The sequence below is a fragment of the Eretmochelys imbricata genome, chromosome 6 (genome assembly GCF_965152235.1).
Source record: "Eretmochelys imbricata isolate rEreImb1 chromosome 6, rEreImb1.hap1, whole genome shotgun sequence".
Classification (NCBI taxonomy): domain Eukaryota; kingdom Metazoa; phylum Chordata; order Testudines; family Cheloniidae; genus Eretmochelys; species Eretmochelys imbricata.
In genome coordinates, this window is record NC_135577.1 from 103,764,144 (window position 1) to 103,790,434 (window position 26,291).

The following is a 26,291-nucleotide window of genomic DNA, read 5'->3' on the forward strand; positions in this document are numbered from 1 at the left end:
ATTCCTGCATCACACCAATAACTTCTGGTTGCCCTTCAACAGACTTTTCAAAAAGACAAGCTAGATTTAAAAACTATCAAGCTATGGAGAATCCATCCTGACACTTGGTAAGTTGTAACAGTGGTTAATTACGCTCACTTTAAAAAAAAAAAAATGGTGCCTTATTGCAGGTTTGAATTTGTCCAACTTCAGCTTCCAGCCACTGAATCTTGTTATGTCTTTGTCTGCCACATTAAAAACCCCTCTATTATCAGAAATATTTTCCCCATGTAGGTACTTGTAGACCATGATCAACTCATCCCTTTACCTTCTCTTCGGTAAAATAAACAGATTGATCTTAAATCTCTCACTTGAAGACAGGTTTTTAAAGCTCTTCCAGGCTCAGCAAGGGCAATCACTTGTGGAGGGATGCCTCACCCTTTGCTAATCATTGGAGAAAGAGGTCTTTCCCTGTGCACAAGGTATCAGAAGGTATACAAGCTGGCAGATGAGGATACTAGTGGCAAACACTAGGGACTTGAGAAAAGTAGCTCCAAACTTCCATAGACCCTCTCCAGCCTGAATGGATCTAGCTGAACTACACTCGTGACTCAGCCAGACAACACAGCCATAAAATGGTTTATCAATAAGAGCTGGCACGATTCAAAAGTGGAGGAGATCACTAGACAAATAAGCTATCACAGATTTTGTTACTTTCATAATCCACAACAAAAAAGTACCCACACGAGTAACATCAGGCTACATCATCATCCCCACACCTTCTCTAAACAAAATGGAAGACGGAGCCACTTTACACTGGCATAGTTCACTGGAAATAATGTAAAGCCATTAAGCCGCTGTCCAAGATGCCAGAGAGCCCTAAATAAATAAAAAGGATCAGGTTGGCCTGCCTAGAGCAGGAACGTGGAGGTTAGAGCTCTATGCTACCAGCCACGGGACCCAAGTTTGGGAGGGATAGAGGGGACTGTCAAAGAACTGTATTAGTTACCTTAATTATATTAATAGTACAGTGGGGGGAACTTTGCAAAAGAGGAAAGAAGTGGAGGGGCACATCACTGACTAGGGAAAGCAAGAATATCAGAAAAAAACTGCTACAATACAATGACTACATTTGAGTCTTGGGTTAAGAGGTTTTTCCAATCCCGCAGGAACTGAAAATGCTGAGAGGTAGCAAACTCAACCACTGGGAGAAGACATGAAGGGGAAGTACCCTGCAACAGCCCCTCTGACCCATGCAAGAGAAGCACAGTTAGGCTTCAGAAAGGAACTCCAATCTGAAAGACTGCAGACACTGCGGCCTTGGCTACACTTGCAAGTTAGAGCACATTAAATCAGCCCCGGGCACCCTAACTCCTCAGGTGTCTACACTGGCAAGGCACGTAGAGTGCCTGGATTCCATGGCTGGAGCACCCCTGGTAATCCACCTTCGCGAGAAGCACAGAGCTTGCTGTGTGGTGCCAGTATGGATGCCCTGGTCTAGTAATGCGCTCTGATCAGCCTCCAGGAAGTGTCCCACAATGCCTGTTCTAGCCACTCTGGTCATCACCTTGAAGTCTACTGCCCTGCCCTCAGGTGACCAACTGTCAGACCCACCCTTTAAATTCTCTGGGAATTTTGAAAGTCCCCTTCCTGTTTGCTCAGCTAGGCATGGAGTGCTCTCATCACATCTTTCCAAGTGACGATGCCTCCACGTGCCAGGAAATCCCCAATATGGAGCAATGGCGAGGTGTGGACTTCATCAGTGTTTGGGGGGGAGGAAGCTGTCCAGTCCCAGCTGTGCTCCAGCTGTAGGAATTACGATACCTACGGGCAGATATCAAAGGCCATGATAGAAAGGGGCCATGACCGGGATGCAGTGCAGTGCAGTGCAGGGTAAGGTTAAAGGTGAAGGAGCTGCAGAATGCCTATCACAAAGCGTGGGAGACAAACCGACACTCCGGTGCTGGCCCCACAATCTGCCGGTTTTACAAAGAGCTGGATGAGATACTTGGGGGCGACCCCACCTCTGCTCCAAAGAGCATCATGGATACTTCAGAGGCTGTGACAGCCCAAAGTTCCACAAGGCAGGAGGAGGAAAGCGGGAGCTGAAGCGGAGGGAGGCCCAAAGCCAGAGGACAGCACAGCATCCCTAGATGTATGCAGCCAGGAGCCAGTCACAGCGGACAGTTCTTGGGGAAGAACAAACAGCAGGTGAGGTGCCCAGTAAGCAGCTTTTATTTTGAGAAGGGAGTTGTCCAGTGCAGGATGTTGGGGCGAGGAGGGTTGGAGAAAGAAGGGTTAGGGCTTCGTGCATGCCTAGATGCAGAATAGGGCATTGATATACTCTCTTACATCGCAGTAATCTGCCTCAGTGATCTCATCGAAGGTCTCATACAGAACCTGGGCAATCCGCTTGCGCAGGTTCCTTAGGAGAGCTACTGTGCTCCTTTTCCCAGTCAGGCTAATATGTCTGTGCCATTGTGCCATTGGGGCGGGAGGACCATTGCTACACACAGGCAAGCCGCATAAGGGCCACGGTGGAAGCCGCGTTGTTGCAGAAGACCCTCCCTTACTTCCCAGGTCACCCTCAGCAGCGAGACATCTTCCAGGATGAACCCATCCTGCGGAAAATGTGTGGACAATGTTGAGTATAGGGGCCCCCTGCAGCTGTTGGCTCTCCCCAAGGCACAGGACCACAGAGGACAGTACGGCCCTGGAACAATTAGTCCCCGCTGCCCCTCTGGTTACTCACCATTTCGAGGCTCTTGTGGGTTATGTGTGCTCGCCTTGAGACAGGCGGTTTGTGCTATTGTGTGCACTGAGCTTGACTGGATAAGTTTAACTTTGGATAAGTTCAGCCAAATCATTGCTCTGTCTAGTGTGAACAAGGCTGCCTCTGTTAAATGTTGCATTTTGGCTTTACAGATGCAACCTTGAGATCCCAGCCGTCCTTGTTATCAAAGGCCAAAACGCTGCAAAGATTCAGGAAGCGTCCACGAAAAAGCAAGGCGGACTTTCTGCATGAAGTGATGCAGCAGTCCCTTAATGAAAATAAAAAAGCGCAGGAGTGGGTGGAGACCGAAAGGAGGCTCCGTAAGGAGAATGCAGATCACTGGCACCAAAGCACGGAGTGGCTCCTAATCATTATGGAGCACCAAGTGGACTCGATGCAGGCGCTCACAGCACTGCATACAGAGCAGATTTGCGCCCGCCCCCTTCTCTAGCCCTTTTCCCAAAACTTTTTCCCTTGTGTCCCCATGTCACCACCAACCCACTTTCCCCAACATCCGGTTTCTTATCACCACCAGCTGCCTCCAACACCTTTAGCTTCACTGCCCAGCCCTGTAAACTACGACCCTTACCCACTGCACTCAACCCCCATCACCATGCATTTTAGCCAGCCTGAAGTGCAGCAGTCATTGCAAGACACTCCAGACAGTAAGGCTGAGTATAACAGGACATATGCAAACCTGTGATTGTTCCGTTCTCCACCCTGCCCCCCTTCCCTCCTCTCACACAGCACAGATGCGTCATGCCATGTGTTTTTCTCCAGCAGTTGTGTCTCTTTTCAATAAATGAATTTTTTGGTTTTGGAAACATTCTTTATTGCATTAAGATACCGTAGGCCATGAAAGCAACAGGCACTGCTAGTCAGTGCATCATACGTAGCAAACACAGATGCCTACTAGCACTGGAACCACTGCACATCACTCCTGTGCAGGGCACCAAGCATTACTGGTGGCTTTCAGCAATCAAACTGCTCCCTCAAGGAATCCCTAATCCTTACGGCCCTGCACTGGACCCCTCTAACAGCCCTGGTCTCTGGCTGTTAGAATTCAGCCTACAGGCATTCAACCTTAGCAGCCCATGCCTGACTGAAGCTTTCACGCATCCCTTCACAAATGTTATGGAGAGTACAGCACACTGCTATAACCACAGGGATGTTGTCATCGGCCAGGTCCAGCTTCCCATACAGAGAGCACCAGTGGTCCTTTAAAAGGCTAAAAGCACACTCAACAGCCATCCTGCACTGACTCAGCCTGTTGTTGAACCACTCCTTGGTGCTGTCAAGGCTCCCTGTGTATGGTTTCATGAACCATGGCATTAAGGGATATAAGGGGTCTCCAAGGATCACAATGGTCATTTCGACTTCCTCTATGGTGATCTTCTGGTCCAGGAAGAAAGTCCCAGCTTGCAGCTTCCTGAATAGGCCTGTGTTCCGAAAGATGCAGACCTGCCTGCGTTAATGTCCGTGAAATGCCCCTAGTGATACACAAGCGCCTGGAGAACCATCGAGAAATACCCCTTCCGATTTATGTACTCAGAGGCTAAGGGGGCTGGTGCCAGAATTGGAATATGCATGCCACCTATCATGCCTCCGCAGTTAGAGAAACCCATTTGTGCAAAGCCATCCTCAATATCACACACATTGCCCAGAGGCACGGTTCTTCTGAGCAGGATGCGATTAATGACCCTGCACACTTGCATCAACACGATTCCAGCAGTCGACTTTCCCACTCTGAACTGGTTAGTGACTGATCAGTAGCTGTCTGGAGTAGCCAGCTTCCAGACTGCAATCACCATGCGCTTCTCCACTGGCAGGGCAGCTCTCAATCTTGTATCCTTGTGCCACAGGGTGGAGGCAAGCTCAGCACACAGTCACATAAAAGTGGCTTTCCTCATCCGAGAGTTCTGCAGCCACTGCTCGTCGTCCCAGACTTGCATGACAATGTGATCCCACCACTCAGGGCTTGTTTCCCAAGCCCAAAAGCGGCATTCCATGCTAGTGAGCATGTTTGTAAATGCCACAAGCAATCTCGTCAACACGCATAACGCATATGACACATCATCGTTGGATTCCTCACTATCGCTTTGTAGCTTAAGGAGTAACTCGACTGCAATACGTGATGTGCTGGCAAGACCCATCAGCATATTCCTCAGCAGTTCAGGATCCATCCCCGCAGACCGAAAGGGAAGACAGAGCGTGCAGTACAAAAAACGTTGAAAGACTGTGCCAAATGTGGATGGAAGCACAGGGATTGCTGGGATGCAAAGTGATGCATCACGGGGCATTGGGACAGGACCCAGGATGCCTCGCAGCCTCCCTCCCTCTTCCCACAAGCCTCAGCGCCAGAATGGGAAGAGGTGCTCTGTGGGATAGCTGCCCATAATGCACCGCTCTGAATACAGCTGCAAGTGCTGCAAACTGCACTTGCAGCTGACAGTGTGAACACACGGCAGCGCTTTCACTACTGCTGTCTCTGGTGTTTAACTGGTTTAACTCCCGGTACGCTACATCTGCAAGCGTAGCCATAGCCTGAGTGTGATGGAAATCAGGTGGGGAGGAAAAAAATTTGCTTCTTCTAGTCATGTAGAAGAAACCAGTACCAGTAGCTGGGTAGCCCAAGCTACAGATAGCCCCGTTAGTAAGGGCTTGAACAGCATGCAAATCACCAGGATTATGAAATAAGCGTCAGCAAGCACATTGTACATTCCATGTGCTTTACCTATGATTAAAAAAAGTTGCACTTTTTCCTCTTTTATGGCTCCAGTTCTTTTTTCAGCCACTTTTAACATAATGTTAAATGTTAACATAAGGAAAAGGACATTACAAGACAAGCCCTTCTAGGTCACAAGGAAAGAACATTTATTACTAAGCTAACCCTAAGTACAAGAATAAAGCATATGCAATCAACATAAAATAGCTATACATCGCATGTACCCTGTACAGGAATCTTTGCAATCAGTGAGTCAATGCACCAATAGAACACAGGAACTCTACACTGCTAAGATTAAAGAGTTTGGGGAAGGGTGTTTGTAAAGAAGGTTTGGTACAAGTAAATATATTCAGATGTATTTAGAGCCTACTGTTACAGGAAGCTCTAGGCCTCAGTCAACAATGTACTAGGAAAACAAAATTAGAAGGGTTTCCTTTATTTGCAAAGTTAGCCAAAATTCTTCTGCAGTTGTTTCCCTTACATTTAGGTCTCTTTCGCTATTAGCTCAGACCCAATGGCATCTTTTCCATCCACTCTTCAGTTTACTCTGTCAAAATATTGTAAATAACTTGTTTCCACTTTGGCAGGACAGACTGGCAAAAACAAAAGGAAAGCATCTGGACTAACAAATAAGTCATGACTAACTTTTTTTGCTTAATAAAAAAAGCACCCCCTGACAACTGATGCAAGGTGGGTATACACATGCACACAAGTTATGAAATATACATAAAAAACCTCTTTGATTTAGCTACGACACTGGTTACATAACTAAGTATGTGAGGCAACTGATAGTTTCTTGGAGCAACATCAGCGTGGCAAATGTAACCATTGTAAAAGGGAACAAGGTAAATTAACTTGAATCTTGAAATGACAACTGAATTTTAGTCCATGATAGGTCTCCATTTAATAAAGGCAGCAAGGACAGCGTATGCTGCGTGTGCAGTTGCAGTCTCTGCTCAGTGGGGCAGAATCCTGGATGTGCTATTGCGTGTCAGGAATGTGGGTCCTCAACCTGGGTGCTAGTCAGTGCCAACCTGCCGCCGAGGGACCTGCTAACAATTGCTAGGGTAGAAGCTGAACCTCAGAGGACTCCAGTCCTGGAACATGATTGGCTCATAGCTTCCATATAAGCCTAGCACAGGAACCGGAAATTGTCTGTACAACTGGGATTCACTCTGCTCTGGACGGTTTAACTCATGCTCCCCAGCTGCACTTCCTGGCATTCCAACCCAGCTTGATTCCTGTCATCTGGTTTATTTTTTTTTTTTGGCCACACTTAATATTCTGGGCACATTAATCAATGGTTTCAATTTCCTTGAGAATCCAACTGGTCAATAGGTTATCTGTAACCATGACTTAACCATCTAGAACATAGGGTTGCCAAGTTTGGTTGGATGTATTCCTGGAGGTTTCATCACATGACATAATCTTTAATTAAAAATGAATCTAATTCCTGGACACGCCAGGACAATCCTGGAGGGATGGCAACCGTACTAGAACACCATCTTCTGATGTGCTTATATCTGTCTATAACACATATTATGCCTGGTTATAACAGGCTTGTAACGGTTGCCCTTTATAAACATAAGCTGAATAAAACCTGTGACTTTTTAAATTGTCACCCTCTGATGAGTCTACATTTGTATGCTGTATCAAGACTGGCATCAAAAAAGGCAACACCCAAATATCAAAGAATCCTGGATGCACTAAAGGGTCTGCAAAACTGTGGAGCTTTATGAAAGACAAAAGGAGAGTTAAGAGGAGATGTGTGTACAAGCTGTAGCCAGAATAATACAAAACAATGCTGCATCCCAGGTCAGAGAAGGCTCTTTAGGATTTGTAGAATTCTCTGTCTTAGAAACTTATAATGGGGCCTCCATTACCACAGAATCTGGGTGCCTCTCAACCATTACATGAGAATATCTCTATTTTAGAATTGAGGAACTTAGGCACACAAGACTAAGTGACTTGTCTAACATCACACAGGAAGTTTGTGGTTGAGCAGGGAACTGAACTTAGGTCTCCCAAGTCCCAGGCTAGCACTCTAACCACTGCGCCATCCTTCCTCTCTAATGTCAAAGTAAATCCTGTCCACCAGCAGTTCTCGACCTTCTCCACGCCATGACTCCATGTTACAAAAGAAAAGTTTTAGACACTACCCCTTTCCCATCTAGTCAAAAAGTGCAAGCAACTGTGACTGACACACCCACACACACCCCCACCCACCCCGCTCGCTTCCCTGGACCTCTGCGCTGTTCAGGTTTGGGACCTATGCCCAGCAATTCCCATGCCAGATTATTAACTTCTGTGCTATTGGACAGTGATGCAAAGTTATTGTAAGCAATAAATGTGCACGCCCAACTGATCACTGGATAATGATCATGAATAAAAATATTAACAAAAAGAAAGTATTTTCCAGCAATGTGCTAGACCTGATAAAAAATAAAGATACTGTAAAATAGCAACTAGAGGCAAGAAAAACATCTACAGGACATGTAGAAACTGAATTTTTTCTATCTGTTCTTTAGATATACAATGAAAAGATATTTATGCCTTGCCTAAAAAGAGACAGAATGCCAGGAATCCCAAACACAAATTCTCCACCTAAAATGCAGAGTTAAATTGGATGACTACTTCTCCTACTGGAAAAAGTTGCCTTTTTAAAAATACAATGCCCTGTGTAGGAAAAAAAGCATTAAATGTTCAGCTATTCTCATTTTGAGCTCCAGTCTGCAGCCCCTCCATGTTTTCTTCAAATCAGAGAGGCACACAGAATCAGATTCAGGAAAGCATCTGTATTCAGGACAGCACTTACGCACGTACTTAGGTTCAACTGAAGTTAAACAAGTGAGAGAGAGTATTTTCCTACACAGGGGGTCAGTTTAACCACATGCTTTAAGACTTTTTCTGAATCATGATCATAGGCAAGTCACAACAGAATCAAGCCCTTAAAAAAGTATGTGAAGTCCAGTTCATTAAGTTGCAAGTCATTTTTATGACAGATAGGGAGCTGCTCAGTAATAATTTAAGACTATTGATATGTGATACTGGTATGAATACTGTAACTGACTTGGTCAGTGAGGTAACATAACTATGGGGGTTATTAGAATTTCCCATATGAATGATTGCATTATCTAAATTAACAGGGGGCTTTTGAAAGAACAAACAGGAAGGTAACACATTGGTTCACCAGATAAGAACATCTCCGGCACACACTTAGAAGACAGTGGAGTGATCAAAAGAGCTAAGCAGTTTTTGAAGGATGTTCTCCCTGATACTGGAAAGAGAACTGGTTTGTGAGTTAAAGGCAGAGATTGTCATCCAAATCCTACCAGTCTTGGGAGGTGCATAATCTGTTTATACCTACCAGGGTCCTCATGCATAAAATGGGCAGACACCTGATAAACTAGAAAACATGAGTATAATCTGTTTTATTATTTTTAAGATCTCTTTTCTGCATAATGTTTGTTTTAAATAAATAATATTGCTCTAAAAAGCCTGTATGGTCATTGGGTTCCTCTGTCATTGCTCCCAAAGGGATCAGAAGAGCAAGGTTTGAGCCTAAATCAGACTTGCTGAGATAATCCCAATGAGCACCAGAAGACCTGCAGCCCAAGGCCTGGCCTGAGAGCGGGAGAATCACATGATTCCACCCTGAAGCAGGTGACAAAGGCTTGAGGGGGCAGAGCCCAGAGGAATCAGAGGTGCAGTTAGCCTGGTACCTGTGACAGATTTATGTTCCCACCTTTCCAAATGCAAGCATAAGGGTTAAAATAGGGAGTTCTGGGCTGACAACTACACACACAAATACACTGCAAACCACAGATTACAAAGTTAAAAAAAAAAGAGGGAAAAAAAGCATTTCCTGAGTTACAAGTCCCTAGGCTCACTTCATTTGCTCTGCCTTGGAGACCCTATCACGATTAGGGCCCTGAGAAAATCATGGATTTTTTTTTTTTTTTTTTTAAATCAGACAGTGTCATGGGTAAAGTGGCAGTTTTCATGAGACGTGCACAGAATGCAGTCAACGAAAGGTCACTGCTGCATTCCTTTGCACAAAACCAGCCGCTGAGTCCTGCCCAGCCTCAAACTGCTGCAATTTACTCCAGGGGCTGCAGACTTTTTCCTCCCTCTCTTCCTTTCTCCTGCTCAGTTCCCACCTTCCAAGCTCATTCACCAAAACACGAGACCGGCACATGTGGATGCCCAGTGCCACCTCCCCACTGTTGGAAAATTGTATCACTGAAATTGATGAAATTGCGATTTTCTCAGGCTCCTAGTCATGATGTCCACACCCAGAACGGCAAAACCATTTCAGACTTCTGATGCAGTCAAACATGGTCAACAGCCTTTTGGGCAAAAACTAAGCAGAAAAAGAAAAAGAAAAAGGAAAAGGAAAAGAAAAAGAATACAAGTGCCCTAGGTGCCTCTGATACACTTCCATACCACTTTGCTGCCAAGGATCTCAAAGCATTATGCTTACATAGCATTGCATGATTAAGGTTATCTTCATTTTAGAGATGGGGAAACTGAGGCACAGAAATTAAATGACTTGCCCAAGGCCATGCAGGGAGTCCGTAGCAAAGCCAGGGCTGAAATCTTGGCTCTATTAAAGTCAAAGGGAGTTTTGCCATTGATTTTAATGGGGCCAGGATTTTATCCCAGGTTTTCTGACTCTCAGACCTGTGCCCTATCCATTAGGGCCACACGGCCACTCCTCACAATCTCAAATCTCCATGTGTCAAAGTAGCATAAGATAAAATCTAAATGCTCCTCATTGCATATGGTTACAAGTTACTGAATTTTGGCAAGATTTTTAGCAGTGCCTAACTCCTGTTTTCAAAAATAATTTAGGAGCCAAAACCTCATTGAAAGTCAATAGAATTTAAGTAATTTAAGTGCTTAGGTAGATTTTGCAGGCTTGAAGAAGACAGGTGCTTTTGAAAAATTTACCTAACTATACAGTAATTCATACCCTTTAGATAAAATGCAGCAGATATAGCTGCAATTTTAAAAAGGTCAATACCTTGGAGAGATTTATTTTTTTAATTATACTGTGAGAGCCAGACCAGTGGGGTACAGGAGTCTGGTCCTGTTGGGATCCACTGCTAAAGGACCCTCCCCCAGCCTAAGACTACTGATATGTGATACTGGTATGAATGCTGTAACTGACTTGGTCAGTGAGGTAACATAACTATGGGGATTATTAGAATTTCCCATATGAATGACTGCATTATCTAAATTAACAGGGGGCTTTTGAAAGAACAAACAGGAAGGTAACACATTGGTTCACGAGATAAGAACATCTCCGGGATTCCAAACAATTGCGGGGGACAACGAAGGAGATAACAGGAACGGGAGTGAGGTCCAGGGCTAAATGCAGGGGACCTGACGGGGACAATCAGCAGAGAACCCCAGACAGCACCCACTGCTCCTCAAAGGTGTCAAGGAAGCCAGCAGATGCCGCCCAGAGGAACTCTGCCCAGATGTGTGAATGGACTGAGGAGCAGAAATAGGCCCCACAGTCGCAGGAAACCCCATCGTCCAACCTCCTCTCCCTGGTTTTGCAGATGGCCATTTTGGCCAGGACTAGGAGGAGGTTGACAAGGAGGTCCCATGCATTTTTTTGGGGCCACGGATAGAGAGTGTGTGGATGAACAGGTGAGGGGAAAAGTGCAACCAAAAACATAACATGATGTCCAAGAGGAGCCGGAATAGGGGCTGCAACCTGGCACACTACAGATATACATTCGCCAGGGTCTCCCTCACACCGCAAAAGGAGCGGGTGTCAGGGAGGGGAGTGAACCATGCCAAGTACATGCCCGTGCTCATGGCTCCGTGAAGGAGCCAGCTGCTGACATCCCTGGCGGGCCTTGGGACCAGGGTGGAATATAGGCTGGCCCACTGGGATTCCTCACCCTCCAGAGGTGGCAGGATGCCTCGCCACTTCATGTCAGGGCAGGACGCAAGGGTGAGGATGTGAAGGGTGTGGAGCACGAGCATGTACAGATGTTTCCTTGGTGCGGTCCGGAACTGAACCAGCTGCAACTGAACTCATGCAGCTGGCTCACGGTAAAGGGGCGGGATGGCCGGGAAGGTCCACGGGGCAGGAGCCCAAGGAGTCTGGTAGAAGGCAAATATACTGGCCATTGGATGAATAGTTTTCTGTTCCCTGAGTGACCAGAGCAGGGGCTGCGCTAGAGCAATCAGGAACCTGCTAGAACCAATTAAGACAGGCAAGCTAATTAAGACACCTGGAGCCAATTAAGAACATACTAGAATCGGTTTTGGCAGGCTAACCAGGACACCCGGTTTAAAAAGGACCTCCCATCAGTTAGTGGAGGGCATGCAAGGAGCAGGAAGTGAGAAGGTGTGCTGCTGGAGGACTGAAGAGTACAAGCATGATCAGGCTTCAGGAGGAAGATGCTGCAGTGAGGATAAAGAAGGTGCTGGGGGGGGAGGCCATGGGGAAGTAGCCCAGGGAGTTGTAGTTGTCATGCAGCTGATACAGGAGACATTGTAGATAACTGTTATCCACAGGACCCTGGGCTAGAACCCAGTGTAGAGGGCAGGCCTGGGTTCCCCACATCCCCCCAACTCCTGATCAGACACAGGAGGAGTTGACCTGGTCTGTGAGCAACACCAGAAGGGAAAGGGATCTTTCACTAGGTGGGACACAGAGATCGTGGGGATTGTTCTCCGTTTCCCCCATGTTGGCCAGTGATGAGGTTAGCTGAGTGAAGGCAGGTTTGAGCCTCTAGCAGAAGCAGCCAAACTGAGGGCTGCCGTGAACCTCGGTCACAATATATTTAACTTGTCTTCTTAATTGCTACACTACAGTGTGGAGTATTTTATCTTTTTTCTCTTTATTTTTTCCCACAAATATATATTTATGCAGGTGTTCTGAATGGAGCAGAAAGAAATATATTTGATTTTGCTTTTATGTCCAATTTGCAGGATATAATATCCCATCATGTCCAAACCTCCCTCTCTTTCTCTCTCCGTGCATGCACTAGAATCTGCAATTCCTACCACCTCAGCAAATAGTGCTTTGCAGTTAGTGACACAGAACCAGATGAAGGAGACCATCACATTGCCTTACCCCTAGGAAAAAAAAAAAAAAAGCTAGAATTTTGTTTAGGTGGGGTTTTTTTTGTTTTTTTGTTTTTTTTTTAATACTTATTTCTGGGGGATAGAGTTGTGGATTTTTGAAAAAAATTCCATACAGTACTTTTGGAAGAGAATTTTGGAAGACACTCCCACATCTTAACTTTACAGTATTTATACAGTAAATCAAAATGTAACCTTAAGAAGTTACCAGAATCTCTTTTAATGTTCAATTTAACACCTGTAACGTCTAATCCCACATGTCAAAACATCTGAAAATTACCTGCAAAAGTCAGAGGGATTTTGAGGGCTTTGTACTAGCTTTTCCTAAAGACGCACCAAGGTCACAGTTGAATGCCATACCCAGGGGAATGTGCACTTTATTGAGATGCTGGCACGCAAAGGAAAATAAACGTTATTCTTCCAGCGAGCCAACTCTCCAACATCTCAGCGACTCTGCTTGCTTTGGAAGCTCTCCAGTCCCATCTTTCTGTATATGTTATTGGATATGTATTTTATAAGCACCCTTCTTTTGGTTATATTTTGCTGTTCCTAACTTATTCCATTTCATACTTCATGTGAAAATAAACCTCTCAACATTTCAAGAAAACAACTGTTCCCTGGCAACAATTAGTGGAAACTGTTGTCATCAGTATTTTACTTTGATTCAAGATAAAAACCTCAGTTCTCTTTCACGGATTTCAGCAAAGCCAACTGTTTAAAGGACAGTTTTCCACTCAAAAATAAGAGATTTGAAATATCTGAATTCCCAGAGTTGTGGGGGAAAGGAAAAACAAAGCAGCAACCTACACCATTCTGACTACTACAGTCAACTGTTCCACATTAAAAAACATTTTATCTTCCAAGTACCATTGTTACTTTATTTAAAAGTAAACAAAAAACAAAAAAAAAACCACATCAGAGCTTGGAATTCAACAACTAATCCCAGTTTTGAAGACAAGCAACTTCAATGTCTTATCAAGACAACGCGTGCTAATGTTAATTAGGCACCAAAAAAATACTTATAAATCTTCATTTTAAAAATAGAAAAATATGAATTACATCTCCAGGAAAGGTTGAGTGAGGTAGATACTTAAGTGGGCTTTGAAGTGCCCCAAACTTTGCAACACAAAAGCTAACCAGGCAATCTGTCAGGGGCCTAAGGGCTTCAGCTAATTAATACTTATTTGCATAATTTGAAACAAAAATAAATGTAAGCCATTCTCAGATATCCTTGTGAGGATTCCCCTTTATAAAAATGTGCATCTCTCTCATTTTAGAGAGCTTTTGCAAAGCAAGGTATTGTTACCCCCCACGACCTCAGGCCAGGCAGCCAAGCTGAGAGGAGCAAGAGGCCACGTTACTAGTTAAACTAATACAGGCAACTTAAATTGGATGCCAGGGTGGATAAAAATCAATGATTTTTTAAAAAAATTAAAAAAAATCAGATTTTTATTTAAAATATTTTTTCCCCTCAAAAAGCATTTTATCAAAAAAAATCCGATCTAAAGATAGTTTTAATTAAGATACAGTATAGCTCAAAGATATCTCCTCATGCAATAGGGATTATAAATTCTAATTCTATAGTATGAGAGAATATATTCATGTAATGTTTAAGAAAAGTTTTGTAAATGAGTTCCAATAGTCCATGGATTAGGACCCAATTTTATGGGGTTCCAGAAGCTTCTGTATAGATTATTTAGGTTAATCTTTCTATCTACCCAATGGGACTCAGTGCTCAGTCTAGAAGATACCATCAGAAATGCTTAGCTTTGCAGTTCTCAAACTGTGGATTTGTGTCTCCAGAGATAACATGCTTGTTAACAGCAAAAAAAATTTTAAATAAAAAAATATATAGAGGTGAGAAATAACAGACCTCAACTCTGTTGTCCCTCTGCAAATTTGTGTACACAGAGTCAATCCCTTACCTCTCTCAAAGTGCAAAGTTTCAAAAAGTTCAATGAATAGAAGATTGTTGGGGGTGGAATAGATCTGGACAAGCAGAAGAAGTTTGGAGACAAATGTGAGAAGCGAGGGACATATGCTTGTTTTGTTATAATATTATATGTTTGCTGTTGAAGAAAAAAATCCAGAATACTTAACATTGTTATTTTAGTTAAATAAAACCATTTAAATGTCTGTCTGGTGATATTCTCCTCCTAATACAGCAAGAAAATCCTCCAAACATTAACGATTAACCTGTTGAATTGGAGATAGTTCACCTCCCAATGACTTCATAAATATCTGCTTCAATTACCTTTGGTAAATAAAATAACCAAACAATCATTCATTGTCTGATATAGCTGTAAAACTGTAAAACTAATCTGAAAAGTTTTCAAAATAAATCACTGTTTAAAAATGTATAGTGTGTACCTTTTCAAAATGAAACCTACATCTATCTCTGAGTTGTGAAGAATATGTATTAAGGTTATAACAAAAATGTACTTTTATGTAGAAAACCATGATTAAATCGAATCTTCCTGACTAGTGATTTAAATCATGATTTTAATCAATTTGATTTAAATCAAACCTACCCTGTTGGACACCAAATTTTGTTTAAAACCCAAGTCCCAAATAAATGTTACATTTTTAAAATTCCAGTTAAAACAGCTGGCATTAGATTCCATCACCAGGACACTGGATATCAATTCAATGTTTTATATGCTGAATATTTTATAAATATACAGAGAAATTTCATGCCTTAAACACAATGAAAAAAAGTAAAGGAGAAGTTCCCCTACTTGTGTTTTTTGAAGTCCTTGGCTGGAATCCCCTACGTTTGTATCACAGTTACAACACCTTGAGTGGACATGCAACTGCTGTACCAGGCGTTTTCCAAGCAGTGGTTAGAACATGTTAAATGAGGTCTTCAGCTAAAGTCCAGCTCCACCAATGCAATCTCTTTACATAGGAAAAAAACCACAAGTATTGTAGCTGCCCTGGTTCTGCTGGCCCTCTTAATCTCATCCCATCACACAGCATCCAAAAGCCCCTGCTCCCAGGAACAAGTGCTAGGCGCTATGCTACTGGTGCTTCCAGAGTGCCAGCACATACTGCTCCATCTGCAGTTGTCAGGTGCACTGTGTATTGATGTGCCAATGCAATGTTGGCAAGTCACTGAAACAGACTTCCTGTGTGACCTTGGGCAAGTCACGCAGCCTCCCTGTGCCTCAGAGCCTCATCTGTAAAATGCGGAGAGTAGCACTTCCCTGCCTTACGGGGATGTTTTGAGTATAACTACATTAAAGACTGTGAGGCACTCAGCTACTCCAGCTATGCAGGCCAGTCAGTACCTCAGACAGACAGATTAAATTGCTGCAAGGGGAAGAGATGCAACAAACTATTTTACACAGTTAGTGTCCTTATTTAAAAAGATGTACACTGAATTATGTTTTCTGGTATCAATCTGTAGCTACTTTACTGAGTTGGGTTCAAGCTGCAAAGTCCAGATCCAGATCTGAAATTACTCACCATTTGGAGGATTTGGTATCCAGGGTTTTGTATCTGTCCACTAGCCTGACAGGAACCAGCTAAAGAGTTCAGATCCAAAGCTCCCATATGTTTGTGTGCAAAGTTTAGGGTCTGGCTGCTCTATAGAACCTTACACTGAGGGTCTTTTGCCATGCCAATTTTTAAGCCAAATAGCTTAGTGGATTTCATTTAACAGCATTAAGTAATACCACTGCCTGTTTCAACTCTAATGCATTGAGTTCATAAATAAAAACTCATGTGGGTTTTCATTTATCCATGTTTCAAATGCACCTATTACATTTCATTTTGTCAGTCTTGGATTCGGGTATTTTTGTTTTTATAAATGCCTAGTACAAAAGTAATGTTTTACCAGTGGGTGGAAGAGGATGCTTACTTAACCTACCATTAGCATTCCTTGCCGTACACCAGTTCATTTTCACAAATACATTTGCTTGCTGACTTTCCAAGAACTTGGAACTCTACACCTACAGCCTGAAGTCTCAGGCAAAAGTCAGAAATGTAGGCTGGCCTTAACATCAAATTCAGTAGCAAAGTCTAACTATCATCCAAGAGTAGCTCACCACCAATATATAGGTAGAAATTAACTGTAAGGAAAATGAGGTTGAGGCTTTCATTAGCACGAGTGAAAGGAAAAGGGTCACCTTATCTTCTCACAGAGAAGAGAAATAGGAAAACATATCGGCACTTACCGGAAAATTTCCTTTCTTTTATTAGGAAGATCCATGGATCTTCCTCACCTTGGGCAACATTTTAGGAATTGAGACAAAGATTTGGTGTCTGTTCACACAAATCACCACATGCCTGTTTAGTACTCTACTGCAGTACTAGCCATCCTGTTGAATCCAACCGGTTAACAGCAAATTCCTTTTACTGACTCTTTGGCTATCCTGTGTATACACACGCCACACTAAATGTATTCAGAAATCAGTGGCAACATTTCTGATCTTGTGCAAATAGGAACACAGATGCAAGAGTCTGTGTATTTTTGTGCGTCAAGTTGTTTATTGTAAAGAACATGAGGTGGCTTACTTTGGGACAGCTCACAATAGGAGCTATTCCTGGAAAGCAAAGAAGTTCTGCTGTTTTAAGGAAAACAACACTACTGCCAAATGAACGTTGTCCAGCAGATCAAATACCAAAACCATCATTCCTCATCTACGAACAGAGCTGAGAAAGCACATCATGTGGGCAATGGAGGTTTTCTGGGGGTCTGGTATGAAAAGAATATACAGGTTTCTGGTTACATCTCTATGCACAGAAAGTTTGCATTGGGGGGGGGGGGGATATGTGCAGAATAGCTTGGTTTGGTTTGGTAGCAGGGAGGTGGCATCTAAAGTGCTGTCAGCAGTAAGATTTATCAGGACACCCTTAGCTACGGGGTAAATTCTTTACTAAGAGATGGAAGAAAATACTCAACACTGCAGAGGAACTGTGATGGGGTCTACAAACCAAACACTGGGCAACAAGGGGTTAAGGGATTTTGGGCCCAGACAGCCCTGCCCCACCACACCTGCAGCAAATGCTCCATCTGGTGAAGGAATTAGAAGACAGGGAAACAGCTCATTTTGGCAGTGGAGCTGGAAGTGAGCAGACCTGCAGCCCACAGTTACAGCAGCACAGAGCAGAGGGAAGCCTAAAGTCTTGGACATAGCTGCCCAAAGGGGCCCTCCCTGAGGGAAAGGAAGACTACCTTAGAGAGAGAAGTATCCCCCTCTTCTCCGCCTGTGGACCCTGGTAACCCCCTCTTACTTATTTGATTTGGACTTCCCCAAGAGAGGAAAGCCTTGGACTAAGCTGACTGGAGAGAGGGGGGAAAGAAGGGCAGCCTTGATGTCAGTTGCCAGACCACTAGTAGCTCAAAGGGTGGAGTGGGAGGGACTGGGTTCCCCTCCCTGCCAGTCACAGGTTGCGGCCTTGACCACTAGGCTATGCTTCCCAAGCAAATCCCGAGTGAGGGCTATTACAGGAAGGTAAGCCTCAGATCTCATGAAACTTTAACAATGCAACCACAGAAGCATGTTCCTCCCTTGCTGCTGGGCAGCAGGGGGGGGGGGGGGGGGTGTGTGTGTAAGATAATTGTCTTTCAACAGCTTTTAATCAAGTAAAGGTTACTGATTACCCACCTGTCCTCTAGGTATAGCTGTTAGGGGCAGATCTCTCAAAGTCAAGATCCCCAGGCAGCCTGTACAATGCTGTGAGGTTTGATTCCATAAGGTATCTTTTCACTGAGTCCTCACCAAGTTCTCGCCAAACATTTCCAAACTTTCTCTGCTTAAAAAAGGTCTTTTCCACTTGGTTTGTGTCTAGTTGGTGAACAGACATTAAACCACACTTAATTACAGAGTCCTCCATTCAATAATTGAACTCTGCCTGTGAGCCCTGCATGTTACATTACTATAATGGAGACTCACCCAATCATCATAATATAAGCACAGGACCTTAACCCAGGGAAGTAAAAAGGATCTTCCCCTCTTCTCAGCCAGTAGGGGCTGCGCTGAGTTAGTCTCATATGGCTGTCTCATCACTTTAACAAACAGTGCAGCATTTAGAAACCCAATGAAATATATCCAGGCCCACTGTCAGCAATTATTATTAATGTTATAATAATGATCATCATTATCATAAGATGCAGGCTAATACTCATCTTCTCTAGAATGTAAAGCTGATAAATACTACCAGCATCTCAAAAGGCAGAGATCTGGAGAGTCTAAACAAACAGCAAACAAATGAACAATGCGCTGTTCAGCTCCTGACAGTAGCTGGCAAAGGGAAGGAGGATGATCTTGTGGCTGTAGCATGCTAGAGGAGTAAGGATAAATACAGCTGGACATTAAGGCAGATTATTTCTTTTCTTGTAATGCTGTCAAGCAGCTGATCTTCACAAGAATATGCTCATACACCTTAAAGGAACACTCCCAAATTTAGTGTTGTCAAACTGACTTTTTTTAAAATGTATTTTTTCTGAGAGAGGAGTCTTTAAATAGCATGATCTGATTTTTTAAAGAGATTTTATTCATGCTCGTAAGGATTTTTTATGCACCCCTGCTGATGTTTAGAAAGATCTTTCTAGCAGAAAGAAGGGCAACACCAAACAACCTCAGCTCACACCCCATCCTTCTTTCTCGGTGTACACAATGTCAGCTGTGCTGCTGTTACTGGTGAACTCCCTCTTCCAGCACCTGAGGAGCATGCGAGCAAAGTTCTCACTTTAGTGCAGGGCAAGAGTGCAACTGACCAGCAACAAAAGAGCGACAATGATAGAAGGTACTGTAGAATGCACAAGATAAAATGGGAACAAATCCTGTATCCCGATCTCTTTCGGTTACCGCGCTCTAAGGGGTTACATGGCACAACAAAAGCATCAGATAGAAATGTAAGAGACAAGGTGGGGGAGGTAATACCTTTTACTGTACCAACTTCTGTTCGTGAGAGAAATGATTTTTTGAGCTTACAATGTCCCTTTAACCAGTGCCTGAAGTGGGTGGGATCACAGACATGGCCAAAAAAAACACCTGTTTTTTAATCAAGCTGGGCTCCTGAGTGGCGCATTTTCAGTCTCCTCTTCCCTTTATGAAGGACTTTGGAAGTTGTTTTGTCAGGTTATGTTGGACCATCACTAGAGTTAGTATGTTAAAATTTAAAAATATCTCAACTAGTTATTGTCTCAATAGAAGTCTCTCTCCTCATTTAAAAACAATAGTAGTAAATAGGTAAATAGCTTCTCAAGCTAAAAACTGAATGTGATTATTATAAAATAAATATATACACGAAATTGTGAACTGTCTGTATCCAGCACATACAAATTTATTTCAGCTCAGATGACAGAACCCCACCTGTTTTCAGACCACTTTAAGCACTGCTTTTACCGATAGCACAGTGGAAATAGAGCCATCCAGACCTAGCAAACAGGAAGAAAATCCAGCCACCCCTCAAGAACATCAGTAGATGGGCCAATACCAAATTAAGCGATAGTTTTGTCTCCTTCCTGTCCATTGGGTTGCAAGAATATTCTCTGCATAATGGACTAACTTCTTTACAAGTTTCTTACAAACAGGCAGCTCTTCTTTCCTTTAAGCCTTATTGTACTTAAATGCAATAAACACAGATTACACCACCTAATCATAACCAGTGTTATTGACTCTTACTAGTTGATACAGAAAAGAAAAGCCTAACATTGGCCACAAGATTGGATAGGGTCTACCATACACACTTAGCAGCATCAGACTTGCTTTTCCCAGAGTGAATGTTTGAAATAATAAGGGAATGAAACAAGAAAAAGATTGACGGAATGGAAAAAAAATGAAGACCAATTGTTGGTGACGTGCCAGAGATTTAGTAGTTTTCTTTGTAAAGTGAGAGAAGAAGCATTTTGCTTTTTATACAGAAAAGTTAAAATAATCTTTACTCACCTGTATGACTTCTATCCCTCTTTTCCTGGAAAAAAAGAAAAGGACAAAGGGTTATGTTAGTAAATGATGAATAGTAACAGAATTCAAATACTCAAAGAAATGCATTGTTTGATATTAGAACATTAAAGAAAAACTCTACATTACAGTACTTAAGCCAATTCCAGGCCCCAATTCAGAAAAGCACATGCTTAAGTGCTGTCTTGAATAGGGACTAACTTCAGCACATGCTTAAGCATCATCCTGAATTGGGGCCTGGGAGGTGAGGTGGAAGATTATGCAAATTATATATCACTGAATGGTCATAAGGGATGTTATACTGATGTAATTTATAAGCTACCAGGCAAAGGAAGCATAAGAGGTTCATGTTAAAGCAGGGAACTTGCTATTTTTAGTTCCTTTTCCCTGCTATCCCTTTCTCCTCACCCTTTAATGTAATTCTCACACCGTGGTACTACTGTCAACTACAGAATGGGTCAAATTCAGAGGTGACATGTAAGGGGATGTAAGTTTATCAGTCAGCAGGTGCAAGTTTAAGATGCTGCATTTTATTCTATCTTATTCGCGTCCTTCTACCATGCCCATCACCCTGGTACCTGACCACCTTCCACAGTCAAGCATCTACATGGAGATTTACATCAGTCAATTTTCCTCTTTTCAACCCCTCGTGGGCAAGAATAGGCTGAGAATTACCTAAGGGATTTTTAAGCTGTCCTAGAAATGTTAACAGGTTACAAGAGTTGCTGTCAATGGTGTGATCCAAAAAGTGGCCAGATCTGAGGCCATTCCTAATTCCTGCTGGAGTGAACTGCAAAGTCTTGGACTCATTAGGAAGCTCTGTGCCCTGCATATATAGCTCCATCCTTAAGGTTAATAGTTGCATCATGACTAAAAAAATGGGGCTGGCCAGGTCAGTCAGAGTGCCAGAGGTTGAGGAAGTCCATTAGAGGTACACCAACATAGCTAGAAGTTAGGCTTACCCCAAAGTTGGCCCGTCATCTCTGGTGGCTCTGGCAAGGCAGCCTATATGTACACAGCCAGACAGGCTTCCTTTATTACATCCAACAAGCTGACACCACACTAAACTAAGAGTAGAAATCCATGCCCGCTCCATGACACTTTCCCCTCTAATTGCAGGCCGTTTAAATGCAGAGCAATTTTCCCCCTCAGACTCAAAGAGAGAATTTAATTTAGTGAGCCAGTTCTTCAGAAGAGGCATTAGACCAGGATTCCTTTTACTTGCCTCTGCTAACTCCCCAGGTAGAAGTGAAAGATCCTTTGGCACAAGGAGGAAAAGGAAAACAAGAGTGAGTAACTCTGGCCAACATTCCCCTGCTGAATAAAACAGCAGTAGAGTCCATGGCTCTGTGTGTGGGTGGGGGGAACAGCTGCTGACTGCATAAGTGGCTGCTCCCGTTGTCTGCCCAACCCAGAGTCTCGTTCTTCTGGAAGACAAGGAGGAGGAGAGACAAGCGATACAAATGGCTTCCTTCTCCTACCTCAAACTCTGGGAATCACACAGAGCTATGGGAAGCTTCCCTTATTTGTACACCTAGGCCACCCAGAGCTTGCTGCTCAGCAAGGACATTAAAATAGAAATAAATTAGGTAAAATCATCAAATAGAGAATCGGACAATCTCCAACTTCTTTTGTAGCCAGCAAGTTCCAGCTATTTTAAACACAATATTATTCAGCGAGCGATACAGGACACATACACATTGCCCATGGCATGGCAATTTGCTGCAGATTAACACACAGCAAATGAGGTTAACCAAACAGCTATTTCTAGTGTGGCTATGGAGAAAATATGATTCAGCAAAGAAAAAGTTAGTGACCAAATTTTACAACAACAGGTAGCAAGAAAAAGGAATTTAATGGCCAGGGAGAGATTTAGAAAACAATGGCTGCAACCCAGTCAGAAGCATTCCAAGCATCTCAGAATACCCAGCGCTTAAGCTTCCAGCAAGCAAATGGGCTACAGTTTTGCCGTCATTGCCTAATAATAAGGCAGAAAGACTGGGGCTGCTGCTGAAACATTCAAAGCCTCATCCCCCAATGCTCCCACAGAAGCGATGTTCCAAAGCCTCGTTATGGACAGAAACAAACCCAGGTGGTGGAAGAATACATTTTTCTATTCGTATATCTATATAAGATTCCAGAAACCATCACTCTGAAGCCTAGTCTGTCTGCACAGTCAGTGTGAAGCGATGGAAACAGCTACACGCATGGCTGAGAGCTCTTTTTGTTTAGAGTATAACCAGGTTCAACCATCATGGGGATTTGTGGTCTGTTTCAGTTACCACGCAATTTTTAAGTTCTCAGCTTTTTGGGGCTTTACGAACTTTACATGACTTTACGGATTCCACCTGTGCAACAGCACAGGATTTCAGCTCCTAGTAAACAGAATAAATCCTGTTCTGTTTTTAAGGAGTCAGAGGCTCTATGCTAGTTGCCAAACCCACTGGAGGAGCATTCAGTCTGAAAGCTTTTTTATAATCCCAATAAAAATGGGCTTTACAAATTGATTGGAATTTACTAGCACTGACTGTACCATAAATGTAACAATATGTCCAAAGAACAAATTACACTAGCTTCTCACTACTCAATTTAGTGCAAAAATGGTAAGTAAGAGAGGTGTGTTGTGTTGGATAAAAAGTTAAACACAAGCTCAAAGGAAGGACAGAGGGGAGGGTGGAAATGGTTGTGACTTTGGTTTGCATTGCTGGGCCTTCCTCAGCCTCTCTTCAAACAACCAAAAGGAATGCAGCTCTTCTGAAATGTTCTGTTTCACCCTTGAGAACCAAGAGGAGAAGGAACCAGAAAAGTTAAATCTTCTGAGAAGTAACTAACTTGGATGCAGTCCTTACTGAAATTGATTTGTTAAAAGTTCTTTAAATAGAACAACACTCAACAGCCAGGATCACTTATTCCTGAGGGAAAAGCCCATTCAGACAGGCAACCACGTGATCAGTTCTGGAGTCAGCTACATCTCCAGTGTACTGATCCCCCCCGGTACTTGGTGCTTAAAATCTAGATACACACACACACACACACACACACTCCCCTGCACCTCAGACACAGTTTCCATTGGGCAAATTCCTTTGACAATATTAACCAGTGGACTAAACTGTCCTGAGACCACCACTGATACAATCAACATGTACAAGATTCCCCGCCCCCCGCAACTCCAAATACAAAACTACAACCACTTGTAGCAGCAGTCAGTCCTGACCCAACAGCCAGCTGCCTTGAGAGCGAAGAATGAAAAGACCGCTATGAATTCTTTTGGCCAAATTTGTGATTCGTGGAGAGAGAGACGTGTTGGGTGAAGTACACGGATGTAAGCACCTGTGGGTACAGCTGGATGCCACCAAAGATGCTAATGCTTGCCAAAAACTATAGCAAGAGATGATTTCATCACAGAGTTGCCCTTCTGGGTGCTACTATGTTCTTTCTGGTGGACAAAGGAGCCAGGATCCATCTCACACACCCCTCTCCTTTGGAGAGAGCAGTGCAGCCAGTCTCCACTCCTTGCACTCAGGAACTGCAAGCATCTGCAGTCTGACTGCCTCCTTCGCAGGTCCAACATAAGGCCTCCCTACCCAGCTCACCTGCATGGAGCAGCTATAATTTAACACCCATCAGCTGTGTACACACACACACACACACACACACAGATAGCAAGTCATTTCTGAGAACAAAAAAACTTACATTCATTTTAAAGCTTTCCCCTCTTCCTTCAAAGTGGGAAACACAATTGGGGCTCAGGGTAACTAATCTGCACATTTTCATTTCATGGATATTATGAAAATGCCCAAAAGGTTAAAACTAAACTAGATCCCAAGAAGCCATTTAGAAAAAAATGCATTTCGGTCGAAAGCACAAAGCTCCCATATCTAGGCCGGGTGTTTATATTCCAATTTTCAGCCCAGAAGAAATGTTTATCCCACATTTAAACCTCTGGAAGAAGTGGTTTACAATGAAAAAAACCAAGTAAATCCTTTGCAGCAAAGCTGCGATACCACAAGCAGCCGTAGCACGCCTGGAGCTATAGAAACCTATTTGGGTGCAGCACAGATTACAGTCTATGGCTTCTGCTTTATTTCCCTTTCAACATAGGGCTCTATATTAATCACTCTTCTCAGAAGGAATCAGGTGTTGCTGCATGTAAAGACTTAAATGTTATCTAGTCGTGTCATTGCCACATCATTAACTCTCAGTAGAGAAAAAGAGTCAGAAGCTTGTTCTGGCTTGTTGTTTCTGTGCTTAAAAATTTCTGAACAATTCTTAAGCTATGAAGCAAACTGTACCACATGCAAGCATGATTAAAAGCCTTAAAATGTAGCTTTATTGGATTCACCCACCTCTGATATTTTTAAGCTAGCTAGATCTATGAATTTAAAAGAAGGAGACACCACTAAGTTAATGTAGGACCATAACTGATGCTTTGGAAGGTTTTACATATCCTAAAGCTCAGAAGAAATAGTTCCATTAATTTATTCTTTTTGTATAAAGAAAAGGAGTACTTGTGGCACCTTAGAGACTAACCAATTTATTTGAGCATAAGCTTTCGTGAGCTACAGCTCACTTCATCGGATGCATCCGATGGTTATTGGTTAGTCTCCAAGGTGCCACAAGTACTCCTTTTCTTTTTGCGAATACAGACTAACACGGCTGTTACTCTGAAACCTTTCTTTTTGTATATATCCCAGGTGGAGTTAAACATTTCCCAGCAGTATCTGAGACCTAAACGTTGCAGCATTGTGCTGCTGAATGCCAGCCAGCAAGAGAAAATGACTGAAAACAAAAGGCTAACCTGACTAGTATATTACTGTCTGAGCTGAGTGACATGGAGAAAAACAAACAGCGTTTATAATAAGCAGATTTTATTTTTAAATGATCAGTTTTAATAGTCTAAGAGATTATAAATACAAGTAAGGAAGTTTGGTTTTTTAATATAGTAGGATTTTTAATCCAACACTGCCTATTTAAATGAAGTAAAAAAATATTTTGCTTTTTTATAAGGACTTCTCAGAGTGCTTTATAACTATTACTAAATCAAGCCTCCAAATATGACTGCAAAACTTTCCTTCTCAACAAAGCCTTTCCAGCATGATTCCAAGACTGGAATACTCATAGGTTTTTGATGATAAAGTTTGGATTTCACTTGAATCCCTAAGTGTGGAAGACAGCAGATGATGGCCTCCTGGATCATATGGAAGTTACTATCAAGGTCTTGGTCAGGAGGGATGCTCCTCCTGTGCAGAAAGCTGAAGATTAGGAATGCTTGAATCAAAGAAGTGGGTGGATGTATCTACTGATTCCGGATAAAACAAAGCTACAGTTGGCCAACAGGATCCGCATATACTCACTTTCATTTGGTCATTAACATCTTGAAGACATTCTGCTTAGCCATCTGTCCTCTTGGCACAAAGGTTTCTTTGCCCAGCTAGTCTGCATCAGAATTTCACTATCTGACTAGTCTGCATTTTTATTATTAACATCATGTCCCTGCATATGAATCAATTCTTTTCATGCCCTACAATTTATTCCAACTACAGTATCTGTAATCGCTGCTAAAACTGATTGTAACCAACAGTTACTAAGGAACCACTTGTACAGGAGAGCCAATGCAGATAGATTGCCCCATTCCAAAATGTTTATGGGCTACTGCGCTCCTTAGGGATACACAGGCTCTTCAATGGTTCCTTTACTGAAGGCTCAATCCCATTAGATTGTAAATGCCATCAACTCCCACTGAAGTTCACTGAGGTAGAGGATGCTCAGTGTCATGCATGGAAGCACTTCG

The 26,291-nt window shown here is 43.0% G+C and overlaps 1 protein-coding gene across 4 annotated transcripts in view; it reads right to left on the reverse strand.

Moving 5' to 3' along the window:
- ITPK1 (inositol-tetrakisphosphate 1-kinase) overlaps positions 1-26,291 on the reverse strand; it is a 243,707-nt gene that overhangs the window by 166,637 nt on the left and 50,779 nt on the right. For 3 of the 4 annotated variants that reach the window (XM_077819299.1, XM_077819300.1, XM_077819301.1), the window contains one exon: positions 20,486-20,510. The exons of the other annotated variant lie outside the window; for it this stretch is intronic. In XM_077819299.1, the coding sequence (XP_077675425.1) occupies positions 20,486-20,510 (25 nt within the window). Of the gene's footprint in view, positions 1-20,485; positions 20,511-26,291 lie in introns of those variants that run through there. 4 annotated transcript variants of the gene reach the window in all.